Source organism: Chiloscyllium plagiosum, unplaced genomic scaffold, assembly GCF_037043375.1.
Source record: "Chiloscyllium plagiosum isolate Xiang-an unplaced genomic scaffold, Cpla_swu_hap1 HiC_scaffold_25, whole genome shotgun sequence".
Taxonomy (NCBI): domain Eukaryota; kingdom Metazoa; phylum Chordata; class Chondrichthyes; order Orectolobiformes; family Hemiscylliidae; genus Chiloscyllium; species Chiloscyllium plagiosum.
Window position 1 is genome coordinate 13,757,839 of NW_028270163.1, and position 13,008 is coordinate 13,770,846.

The window sequence follows — 13,008 nt, forward strand, 5'->3', positions numbered from 1 at the left end:
TCACTGGACTCTCCGACCTCACTTTTTATGATGGAAGACTGCTTTTCTAACCATGAATTCCACATATTTTCACATCTACTGGGCAGTTCTCCTTCCGAATTACATAACTCTTCATCTCTCACCATCAAAGATTGACTTGCTCACATATCTCTAAAAGTCTTAATTTCTTTACCTGCTCTTCCTGGTGTATATGAGTAAACCTTATCCACACAGGAAAATTATTTAAAGAGATCTGGCTCTTTGTTTGCAACCAACCCTTGACATTCTTTTGCGGCCTTTTAGTTTCAGCTTCTTTCCTTTAACACTTCAACAAAATTCACTGGTGGATCCTGTTTTCCCACATCTGTCTTCCCAGTACTGTTTTTACACCACTAACACAGAGTTCATGTGGCCTACTTTAATACAGTGAAAACATCTGAGCTTTTTTTACTTCTCTTTTCCCCTCATGAGTTTCCTTTCTACCCTGTGGTAGACTATCTTCAATGAGATCTCCTTTTCCCTTATTACCTGAGGATTTCTCTTTCCCCCAATTTCTATCCCTCACAGTTTGAAATTGGAAGTCGGAAGCCAAACTCTAATTTATGACCTGCCATTTATGCTGCTAATCTTGCAGTCTCAACTCTCTGCTCTTCCACATGAGTTCTCATGACTTCAGAAAATGAATTTTTAAACTCCTCCAAAATAATGGCTTTTCCAAAAGTGTCATACATTTGATATATTTTCAATGCCCTTAACAACCTATCAAAACTACTTTGTTTGATCCTTTCAAACTCCATGTACCTTTGACCAGGTTCCCTCCTTAGATTCCTAAAGCATTGTCTATAGGTTTCTGGTGTTAGTTCATACGCACTTAAAATAGCTTTTTCCACCTCATTGTACTCCCCAGATATCTCCTCTGACAGTAAGGCATCTTACTAGCTCTATCTACCAATTTTGTTTGGATCAACATACCCACATGGTCACCAGCCATGTTATTTAACTACTTCCTCAAATGAAATGAAAACAATTTCTAAATTGTTTCTCATTGAACTTTGGGAATGCTTGGACTTATTTAAACAGACCCCACCAGGCCTTTGCCTACGATGGGATTGCTCTCCATCACTATGCTCATCACAATTCCTAGTTTTCACCCCTACCTCCGCCATTTTAAGGTTGAGTTTTTGGTTCCGACCTCTCTAATTCAAAAGCTCTTTCTTTCTCCATTTTTTTTCCTCTCTCTTTCTCCCTTTCTTTTGCTGGGGCCTTCCATTCTGTTCCTTTGTTTCTTCTGCTTTTAAATGTAATTCAAACTCTTTCATTTTCTTTTCTTGTTCAAGCTGCTTCATTTGCATTTGAACTTTAGCCATTTCCAATAATTCAAATGACGGCATTTCTGGCAATCGTAAATGTCGAGCTATTGCCGCAATTACCTTCCCTTTTCACATGGGCAAAAGCAACCCCCAAGTCCAGCCGGTTTGCCAATTCCAAACTCTTTGCCCTGCTGACAGAAAAACTCCCAAAGTGACTTAGTCCAGCCCCAGGAAACTCTTAGTGATTGAAAGAACTATTATTACACATGGCGCACCCTATTTAAACCAGCCAAATTCAACATCTGAAAGAGAACACCAACACTCACTGCCTTCGAGTCCAATAATCCTCAACCCAACTTGAAATTAGACAAATTTAACCTGACAAGAGCCCGCAGTTTGTTATGGATCAGATCAAACTCTTCAAAATATATTCAGAAGATAGTCTAGACCCTAATTTTGTCTTATTTTAAAAGTAAATGTAAGGCATTGTGTTCCGGATGCAATTTGATGGCCAAACAACCAGGCTTGAAAAAAATGCATTATATACACTCTAACTAAACTACAGACAAAATAAAAAGAATTGATTTCACCCTATTGAAATGTTTAACAAAATAATATATATTAACTACAAATTAAATGTTTCAATATAGTAACATTCCATAAACACACCCTTGACAAAGTCAAATTTTGTAAAATTAATTGTCTCACATGCAATTCTAGCAGCAGGAAGAACACCCCAGCTTTTAGCAGTAACAAAGAGAGGCAAAGCAGCTTCCACATCCAGCTTCAAGGCCCCAACAACTATTACTGAATGCTAAACCTAAATAAAATCCTGGTTCTGTAGGAGCTTTGCTTCTATTGTTCCAACTTAAAGAAATACCCAAGGTCGCTCCAATAGTTCATTGGCTTTCGAGCCGACTACTCTGCATCTCTGTCTCAATTTCACAAAGAAATACAGCACTTGAAGCCACAGTATTGTCACATCAGGTTTGGATGACAGATTTCCTTCCCTAAAGGATACTTCTGCACTACAAGTTTTTTTTAATGACAATTGATGTTTTTATACTAATCATTGCAAGAGTCTAGCTTTATTGAGTGAATTTAAATTCCACATCTGTTGTGGGATTTGAACTTGCATCCCCAGAGAATTCCCCTGACTTACTGGTCCAGTGATATCACCGTTTCCCGTTGATTAAAGAGTGCAAGGTTGAACAGCAGTAATTGATATTTTTTTAAAAAGAGGACCAGGTGGCAGGAGGAGCACGTTAGAAGTCAAATGCCATTCTAATTTTTTTACAAAATATTAAAATGGTTACTGAATTTGAAAGAAAATGGATTTCCATTTATGTTTGACAGGTAATAAACCTCTGTTCATTTGGCAATTTGCCTGTTTTACAGAACGAGACAAAAAGACAAATGGTACATAACTAGTATTAGATGTGCAGGCATATTTGCAAAAAGCTGTGCACTTGGATTTCACTGTACGTTTGTCTGGTTATTTAGTGTCCTTTAAAAAGTAGCGTGCAGTTGTTGTCAATGATTGTCTATCCGCGTAGACAGTGGGAAGATCTCCTTGCAGAGTGGACACAATCCCTTTGCTGCACTGTTGAGCTATAGTTGGGAAAGGCAGATAGTGCAGAAGAAGATGGGAGCTCTGATTTTCCTTCCGAAAAGGAGCCGTTCGGTGTGTTGATGTTGTAACTAGATCTGTCAGTGCAAAATAAGAGGCTTGGCAGCTTAGCTTTCTGTGCACAGTCAACTCTCCTGTTCTGAATTGGAACCTGGTCTTCATTTAGTGAGGAATGCTGACAGAGCTCTCTCTCTCTCGCGCACACACACAGCCCCCTGATTCTGTGCACACACAGAGACAATGCAGACTGTAAATCATCAGAGTCCTGCCCTGAACAGCTGCCAATCATCTTCACAGGAGAACCTCTCTGACATTGAGCAGCGCTGCACGCAGTTGCTGAAGGTGAAACTGCAGCTCGAGGCACAGGTCGCGGAGCTGAACGGGCGCCTGCTGGACCAGGAGATCTGCGCCGCTGAACTAGGCACCCAGAAATACAAGCTGGAGGTGGAGTGCTGCAGCCTCAAGGCGGACATTGTGGAGTTGGAGTCCACGCTCGCCAAAGTGGAGACGGACGAGCAGGTGGGTGGAAACCTGAGAAATGCGCAAAACTAATTGAGCCAAAAAGGGAAGCGCCGTGTTGGAATTAAACCACTTGGATAATACGTACAGGCAAATGGACAGATAGCGCAGCGCATGTTAATCATTCAATCAGCCGCCCGGATAATTGCGTTCCTACTCCAATGCAGACATGAGCCTCTGCAATATCTGCGGTGGGATGTGACAGTGCAATTTTGCACTTGAACCGGGTCATTTAGTGCTTGTGGAGTGGTTTCAATTCGGATAGAATCCGGGAAGTCTGTTTCTAATGGAAGTTGGTAGGATTTGCTTTTATTTTAAAGGACTTTAGGGCGAGTGTGTGTAGAGATTAGAGGATGCCTGCAGAGGTAAGCAATTAGCAGCAATCAGATCTACAACCTTGTGCCTTCTGATAACGTCAGGAGGACAACTCGGATAATTCTGTTTTCTCGAACGGTTTTAAAGACTGAATTTGCACTCGTCTGCAAAAAGGTGATTTGTTTCAATTGATGCATAACCTTTCATTAAGTTGCTACCTAAGAGCAGTGCTTCATTAACTAGTCTACAAATGATTAACTCTTTTAGATCATTAGAGGCGCTTTAAAAAAAACACGAATTAGCTAAACTTGTATGACTGTTTGGAATGGACGTGCAGAGAGGAACTGAGCATGGTGTGGATTTTGAGGAGTTGCTCAATGATGTAGATACCACAGCTCTTCTGCAGTGATCTTCAGAAAATATTTTTTTTTAAAGAAAGCCCCCTTAATTTCCAACAGCCTTTTCGATTGTTGCTTTCTTCCTCCTGTTTCTTGCCATCTTCCCATGCTTTGCCCACACCAGCTGTATGTCAAACTCTCCAGCCTTGCCCACTTCACCCATGTTGACAATCTTGGCTAATCCTTAGCCTTTCTCTCTCTCATCTTCTGTGCAGTGCACATAGCACTCAACACCTGACCGTCCCTGTACCTGAGAATGAGGGAGACCGTGTAGGCCCTGTAGGGAGTTACAGTTCCTTGATTTCATCACTACGTCCTTCACAAGTGGGCAGTTGCACCACTGCACTCAATGGGTCTTTCCACATGGGGTTTCAGGAGATAAAACTGGCAAAGGATCCTTCTCTGATTATTGTTTCTTCCCTTCGTCCATGCTGTTGGAATGAGGTGTAACAACTCTATGGACACTGCAACTGACTTTAAAATGTAGGATGCAATAAATCATGATAATTAGGAATGCAGTATTGTCACATTGATGTGACATTCCTGATAGTGCTAATAGAATTCATATTTTAAGCAAAGTAGCTTTTTAAAGCATCTTGAATGCAAGAGATGCTCCAACATGTAGCAGGATTTTCAACTTGGTATTTCTGTTTTGACTCTCTATTAAATATAAATATCAGATTGCAGACAGTTAGAGAAAAGAGACCGTGTTCATGGTTTGCATGACTGAATGGTGCATTAGCACTCTGACTGCGAAGTTATACACGCAAGCACGATGCTAACCTCATCCAACATCAGGAGCTTGAAAGCAGCAAGGCTGCAGGATTTCCCCCTTCTAAACCCCAGGAGGTGAGTCTGTTTGTCCCATTCCAGTTACTATCTTGTCTACACTGAACCTGAAGCTGCTTTGATTCCTGGGAGTCAGCACTTCATTATCTTAATCAGCTGGGATTGGGAGTTCACTCTAATCTTTTGAAGTCCATTGAGTTAGACAGCTCTGCAGTATGTTTAAAGCAGCTAAAGTCATTTTGATTATGACCCTCATAGGCAGCAGAGAGGAGTGACTTGCTCATTAGTATGAATCAAATTGAAGTGCCAAAATTGAAAGTATAATGTGGTGACTCAGCAGCCTGCTAACGGTGATGACCCAGAACCGGGGTCCTGTGCGCAGAACCATCCCACTCCTAATGACAACAGACTGTTTCCTACATTAGACTAAATAATAATAAGAGACTGCATGGCACAATGTTAGTTTCTGTAGTTTCAAATTGAATCCATCCCCCAACAATGTTTTTTTAAAAAATTCCATTTCCATCATTCCTGAAGAATCCGCCTGATTTCCAGATTGCAACATGGGTGAAGTGGGCAAGGCTGGAGAGTTTGACATACAGCTGGTGTGGGCAAAGCATGGGAAGATGGCAAGAAACAGGAGGAAGAAAGCAACAATCGAAAAGGCTGTTGGAAATTAAGGGGGCTTTCTTTAAAAAAAAAATATTTTCTGAAGATCACTGCAGAAGAGCTGTGGTATCTACATCATTGAGCAACTCCTCAAAATCCACACCATGCTTGAAACATCGACACTCCTGCTCCTCAGATGCTGTCTGACAGACTGTGCTTATCCAGCGCCACATGTCTCGACTCTGATCTCCAGCATCTGCAGTCCTCACTTTCTCCCTGCTGCCTGGGAATTAGCCAGCAAGCAGTCACAGGGGAAGCATGACATCTACAAGAGTGGACAATTCTAGTTCATGGAGCGGGTGGAGGCTTCACGGTCCATTTTAGTTCCTGATTCCATCCTAATCTGCCATGTCCCCAGTATCACTGAGACTTGGGCCAGGGGTTTACACTTTGGGTTGGGACCTTGAGTCGAGGTGAAAGGGGTTGTGTGGCACTGTGTTGGGAGTTGGCCAAGAAATGGGTAGTGGGCATCCCATGCAATGGACAGTGGACAAGCAGACCCTCAAAGCTGGAGGAGCCAATCAGAGACAGTGTGACATGGACGTTGTTTCCACCTGTGCTTCAGGCAATGAGCTACCTGATAATGAAGGAGCAGTGCTCCGAAAGCTAGTGCTTCCAAATAAACCTGTTGGACTATAACCTGATGTTGTGATTTTTTTTTAACTCAGGCAATGGAGAAAGAGAGTGCCTTCAGCCATCTCTACAACTTTTGAATGATAAAGGAACTACCCAGTGACTGTAGTGAGGATAGACCAGGTGACTTCTGATCAGTGTCCAAATAAAAACTTTTTTTCATTGCTCAAACTAGCTACTTGCCATTTGAGAGCAGCGGCCCATTCAGCACTGAAAGTGGTGTTCCTGAAACTGACACCAGATGGATTGGGGGGGATGCAGGACAGCATATCAACTGGTGCTGCAAAATTACCTGTCTCCCCATCAACATTCTCACCCCCATTTTGGGGCAAAATTTCTGGTCACTGACCCAGCGAAAACAGTCTCATCCATGCCCATCGGAGCAGAGTACCCAGCCAGCATTGAGTAATTTAGAAATGCATCCCTTGACCACACATCATAATCCTACAGATATTCCAAACTTTAATCACAAATGATGTTATTTAAAGGGGGGGGGGGGACAGATGCAGCCTAGAGGAATGCTAATATCTGCTCACTGGTTGACTGGAGAGAAATTCTGGAATGTGACATGTATACCTATTCAGGGAAACTTCAAATGGAAAGACTCAAAAGGAAGAAATAATGAGACCAATTCTCTCTCTCTCTCCCCCCACCCAGCGGGGCACTACTTCCTGCTGACCTTTTTGTTTTTCCCTTCCAAGGTTAAGGCTAAGTTTCAATCCCAGTCTGTCTGTTAGTGGCCTGATGTCCCAGCATGTGGGCTAGAGTGCTGTGAGGGTCATACTGGTCACAGGCATTAATCACACCTGTAGTGCAGGTGAAGGAAGGGCACATGCACGTTCTCCCTTTGAATGCTGCCAGCTAGCTACTGTTGAAAGAAAACAAAAGAATTTCAGTCAAACTACAAATCAGCCAAAGATCTCAAAACTGACTGCTTAACCATATGTATTCCACTATCCACTTGAAAACTGATTCATAATTTCTAACTTACTTTTCTTCCTATGCTAAGTGATTCCGTGTTGCGTTTTTTTTTAGTAACTAATAGATTTCATTCTTCTGTTAACTCTGTGAAACCTAGTTAACTGACTCATTTTAAGACCTAATTTTTTTTTTGGGAGAAAGATATCCACAAGGAGAATGCTTTTTAAATTCAGCTTCTTGTGACCAACTAGAGCGTTGGGGGCAGCAGTGGACACAGATCTTGGTGAATGAATGACCAAGAGGAGCCAGTTCACAACCTCCTCACTCCAGAACCTAAAGTTTTGGGTTATACCTTACAAAATAACCAATTGGAAATTTGTCCAGGTCTTGGATGTAGCAAGAGGTAACCAGTATGAGACTCTGCATCAGGAGACGTGGATTTGTGGTGAATACACAATGTTTGCCTGGGATTCTGATGCACCTGCCACTTTGGATGGGTGCCATTCGCCTCTGTCTGTTCAACATTCAGTAATAGATACCACATGCAAAGAAATGGAAATCTGGTACCACTCCAATGGTCTACAATTTGACACGTGAGGTACTAAGGCAGCAGTCGTTCCATTCTTATCGATCTCACTACATGCAGATCTTCACTTGCAATAATGTCTCATCTTTGTTCTTGCACCAGTGTGTCCCTGTTTTTATTTATGGGATGTGGGTATTGCTAGCTAGATTCACTAAGTATTGCCAGTCCCTAATTGCCCTGTAGTTGGTGGTGATGGCCTGACTTCTTGAGTCTTGCTGTGAAGGGGCACCCACAGTGGGGTCAGGAAGGGAACTCTGGTATTTTGACTGACTGCCGATATAATTCCAAGTAAGGAAGATTAGCAGCTTGAAGTGGAACCTGCAGAGTGAGGTATGCCCGTCCATGTATCTGCTGCCGTTATCCTTCAGGGTGATAGCGAGCACCAGTTTGGAAGGTGCTGATGAGGTGTCGCAGTGCATCTTGTGGATGGTATGCGCTGTTGCCACAGTGTGTCAGTGTGAATGGGACTGAATGCTATGTTGGTGGATAGGCTGCTGATCTAAGGCGCTGCTTTATCCTGCTTCTAAAGTGTTGGGGGAGCTGCATTCACCCAGGCAAAATAAGGAGCATTCCATCGCACACATGATTGGTGCCTTATAGATGGTGGACACGCTTTGCGGAGTCAGGTGGTGAGTTACTTGCTGCAGAATTCCCAGCGTAGGACCTGCTGTTTGTAGCTTCGTTTGGCTGATCCAGGTCAGTTTCTGATCCATTCTACTTGCAGTTTAAGATGGGCCTCTGGTCATACTCACGCCATCACAAATATTGCTGATTTCCATCTCCATTAGCTTGCCCAACTTCACCTCTGTCTCAGCACATCTGCTGCTGAAAACCTCATCCAAGACTTTATAGCCACTGGATTTGACTATTCCAGTGCGTGCTTGGTCCTCTTGACAGTCTGTTGTATTCTCAATAAACTGAAAATCATACAAAACTGTACTTTTTGCCATCTTAACTCTGACCAGTTGCCATTCAACTATTGCCCTGTTTGGCAGACAACTCAGCAAGCAGTGGTACAAAAGTTCTGAACCGCATTTTCAAATCCATCCCTGGTCTCTATCTCTGTAACCTCGTCAGGTCCTCAACCCTCTGAGATATTGCTGTTCATCTAAAGTTTGGCCTCATGGACTTTAGTGGCCCCATGATAGCTGGTTGTGCCTTTCATTGTTGAAGTGCCAACCTCTGGAATCACCTCCCTCTACTTCAGCTCACTTACTTTCTTCTTTAAAGATACAGATTAAAATCACTTTTTTTAATCAAACATTTGATCAGCTCCCTGATATCTCTTCATGTAACTTATACCATGTTCTATTTTGTAATGCTCTAGTGAAACATCTTCAGATATTTCATTGTGTTTAAAGGTGCTATATAGCCATTAGTTGTTGTTGACAATCAACCCTCTTTCTTTCTTGAGTTCAGAGGCTAACTGTAACCTTGTTTAGAATTTACGTAGCACCTTGGTGCTTGATGAGTCCATTCCCCACCAAATTCCCATGGTAGCTGTGCGATGCTAAAGCAAGGATGTCTGCCCACTTAGGTGGGTGGAAAAGATCCTGTGATCTTATTTTGAAAAAGAGCAGTGGAGTGTCCACATTGTCCTTGTCAATATTTATCCCTTAACCACCACCAGAGAGGCAGATGAGGTGGATGTTATTACAGTGCTGTTTGCGAGAGTTCACTCTTATGCACTGGACCGAAAGAGCATCGATAGTCATAAAGTGCTTTCAGCCATCCAGAAGCAGCAAGAGGTGCTACACAAATGTAAGTTGTTTGTTTTAACCAAATTACATTGATAGGAGGAGACTGGTTGGAATCACTTGTAGGGAACAAGTGTTACCTTTGCAGTGAATTTGTTATGGGTCAAATTTGGATAACCCGAAACTCTGCGTGTGGTGAAATTGTCAGCCATTACCACTGACAGAAAAGAGAATGTAGAGGTGAGGTTAAAATCTGATTACCATGATCTTATTGAATGCTAGAGCGGGCTCAAAGGGCTGAGTGGCCTGCACTAGTTGTCTGTGATGAGCTGAAGTTGCAGACTGGTAACCCAGGGTGAGCTGAACTTGGTTCACTCTTGTCATGTGACCATGGTAAACAGACAGAGTGGAGTTCGGCCACACTAGAGCACGGAGATACAGACCAGCCTGCAGCAACAGGCCTGGGGACTCATCACAGACGATCATGCACCAAGAGACCATTCTAATGTGGCTGAAACCAGACTGTTCTACCATTTTTCACCAGTTCGCTCTTTAATATTTGAATCATAGAATTCCAATAGTGTGGAAGCAGGCCATTGAATCCACGCTGCACTCCTCACCACCACCACCATCCCTGTAACTACCATGGCTAATCCACTTATACTGCACATTTTTGGACTGAGAGGAAACTCATGCAGACATGGGGCGAATGTCTGCATCACTCTGGGGTTTATAGAGTTGTCCAAGTGCAGAATTGAACCTGGGTCTCTGGCGCTAACCACTGTGCCACCACGCCACACCTAAGATTGAAGATGAAATATGCATTGGTGGAACAAAAAAGCAAAGAACCTAGCACTCCAGGGACTATGCCAAGATAGATGGCATTGAAAAGTTATCACTACTTGCGACAGACACATCCAAAAAGCCATGTTGCTTTACAAATGTCAAGATTCTACTTGCATGTAACAAATTGCTAGATTACATGTGGCATTTATGAAGCATAGAACATGAAAGTGAGCGAGGGAGGATTGTTAGCCTGACCTGATGAATGCTCATCTGCTGAGTTCCTTCGCTGATGCTAAAGCCTCAGAGGCAACAAGGAAACTTGGCTGCATGGCTAACTCCTTCAGTGATAGCACAGTATGTAGGAAAAGGACACTGTTTTTCCAGAGCTAATTCCCAATGTTTTGTCTGTCTCTTACTGTACAAGATCAGGCAACTGTAAGGAGCAGGAGAATTGATGTTTTGGGCCTAAGCCCTTCTTATGCCCGAAATGTCGATTCTCCAGCTCCTTGGATGCTGCCTGACCTGCTGCGCTTTTCCAGCAACACATTTTCAGCTCTGATCTCCAGCATCTGCAGTCCTCACTTTCTCCTCCATACACTTTAGTTATATGACTACATGAATTAATTTGAAAACCACCTCCTCCACTGACCACAGTTTCAGTCTGATTCACCTTGTGGGGGGAATCAAGTGAGTGCTCACCATCTGCATGCTTTCAAATGTAGTTAATATACAATTAGCAAGACGTAGAGCTTTATTTTGATGGCAGCCTCCGGAGAACCTGTTAAAGGTTGCTTGATTTTTCTGTTGTGTGCAGATATATTATAATGGCAATCATGGAGAGGAGTTCTGACCAGTCTCTGTTCTCACCAGTATTGCAGCATAAAAATGGGTGCTAGCCAAATGAATTTCTTGGCGACCTGCTCTTTCTTCAATCTGCATTTTTTTCCCCACATTTTAGAATATTTGATTCTCCGTTGAGACCCTTAGGACATGGGTCAGAGGTGGTGCTATGATAACTTCCTCTGCCCTTTTGTTTCTTGACTTTTGTCGTACCTTCTGCTATGCTGAGGGTTAAAATGAGCATTCAGCTTAAAGTCAGAGAATAAGATAATGTGAATCTAGAGTTTCTAGACACTTTGAGCCATTATCAGTGTAAATGGGTACAAGCCCATTCCTATCTCAGTGTGAATGGTTGGTACATCTTACAAATTACATTGTCAATGTGTGAAAGTGGAAAGAAAGACCTTGCGTTTATGGAACATCTTTCACAATTACAATGTCCCAATGGGCTTTACACTCAGTGAAACCGAAGCCTAGTCACTGCTGTAACATAGGAAATGTGGTAACTGCATCACATGGGAACTTGCACAAACAGCCATGTGGTGACAACTGGATAACCTAAATATTGATGAGGGCATCATAAGAATTCCCTACCTCTGCTTCACATAATGCCATGGAATGTATTACATCCACATGAGTATGCAGATGTGGCCCTAGTCACTTTGAACTTTTTTAGAAACTGACCCCTCTGACGCTGAACTCAATTGTCAGCATGCATTTTAAGTTCTCACTGCTTGTTAGAAACAGCCACCTTTTTAAAAAGGAGGTGTCCGGTATGGATGAAGTTTTGATGACAGACATCTCGATGAATCCTGTTGGCCTCATTCAACCCCTGTCCAGTCTGCAGACGTGTGTCTGTAGTTAGCTTCTCACCTCATATGGATCAGTCCTTATCGCTCTCAGCGTTGCAGTTAACACATGTCACAAAAGAACTCTGCAATCAATCTCACCTCATCACATGTCAAAGAAACAGCAGTCAAATCATTTGCACCACTTGCTGTAAACTTTATTTGGGCTTTGGGAGACCAGAACAAAACCATGCTTTTTATGAAGATATGAGCTATGAAGAAAGTTCTGTCCACTTACTGTTGGTACTTTGAAGTATTACATTGTGACTTTTATTAATGTGCAGTTTGTCCAACTGTGAAATGACTTTTTTTCAATGTAAACTTCAAGGGGGGCAAGTAGTTCAGGAATCTTTCAAGTGTTGCAGGTGATCTTTTGAGTTTTGTGGTGCATCCAGTTACTGTACCTCTAGGCTATGTGGATATGTAACTCATACACAAATCCTTTTGGATGCTACAGACATTGTTTCACTCCTGGTTCAGAAGGAATGTGGGTTTTCAGGTCATATGATAGTATTAGTTCAATAGAAAGCAGACCACATCTGAATCCTTACGGGAAGAAAAACAAATTTAAAGAGCAATGAGTAACATCTGTGCATCTTGCTTTTAACTGAATTCTTTTGGTGCCTTGCTTGAGGTAAACCACATCACAATCTAAATGTTGATGCTGCTTCAGTGTCATTCTAAATGTAGACCGTGTAGTTGTATTATGGCTCCTTGTGTAATATTGCCATCTAGTTTGTGGACCTCTGTAACCCTTATCTAATTTAATGTGCTTTTTGTCTACATCAAGCTCATAAATAATCCGATTTAACTTCAAAATGTCTGGGTCACATAAAGGTTGCATCATGTTTAATAAACTGAAGGAAAATTATTTTCTGTTTGGAATAAATGCTTGTGATTTTCCCTTTCTTGGTGACTGTTTAGTTGCTGAGACTGAAAATGACACTTCCATTCCTATCAAAGGAAAAGGAATCTTGTGGAGTTATTCAGAACACTTCACAGTTCTGTATTAAATTTTTTTTTGTGAAATGCAAGAAGTACTCAGCAAGTCAGTCAGCATGTGGAGGGAGGAAAATGTGTTAATACGT

At 42.2% G+C, this 13,008-nt stretch overlaps 1 protein-coding gene across 12 annotated transcripts in view; it reads left to right on the top strand.

Moving 5' to 3' along the window:
• Window positions 1–13,008, top strand: part of LOC122562023 (putative uncharacterized protein MYH16) — a 276,206-nt gene that overhangs the window by 97,532 nt on the left and 165,666 nt on the right. For 8 of the 12 annotated variants that reach the window (XM_088000458.1, XM_088000463.1, XM_088000459.1 and 5 more), the window contains one exon: window positions 3,217–3,438. The exons of 3 other annotated variants lie outside the window; for them this stretch is intronic. In XM_088000458.1, coding sequence (XP_087856584.1) covers window positions 3,217–3,438 — 222 coding nt within the window. Of the gene's footprint in view, window positions 1–3,216; window positions 3,439–13,008 lie in introns of those variants that run through there. One more of the 12 variants, XM_088000466.1, reaches the window with a different exon arrangement.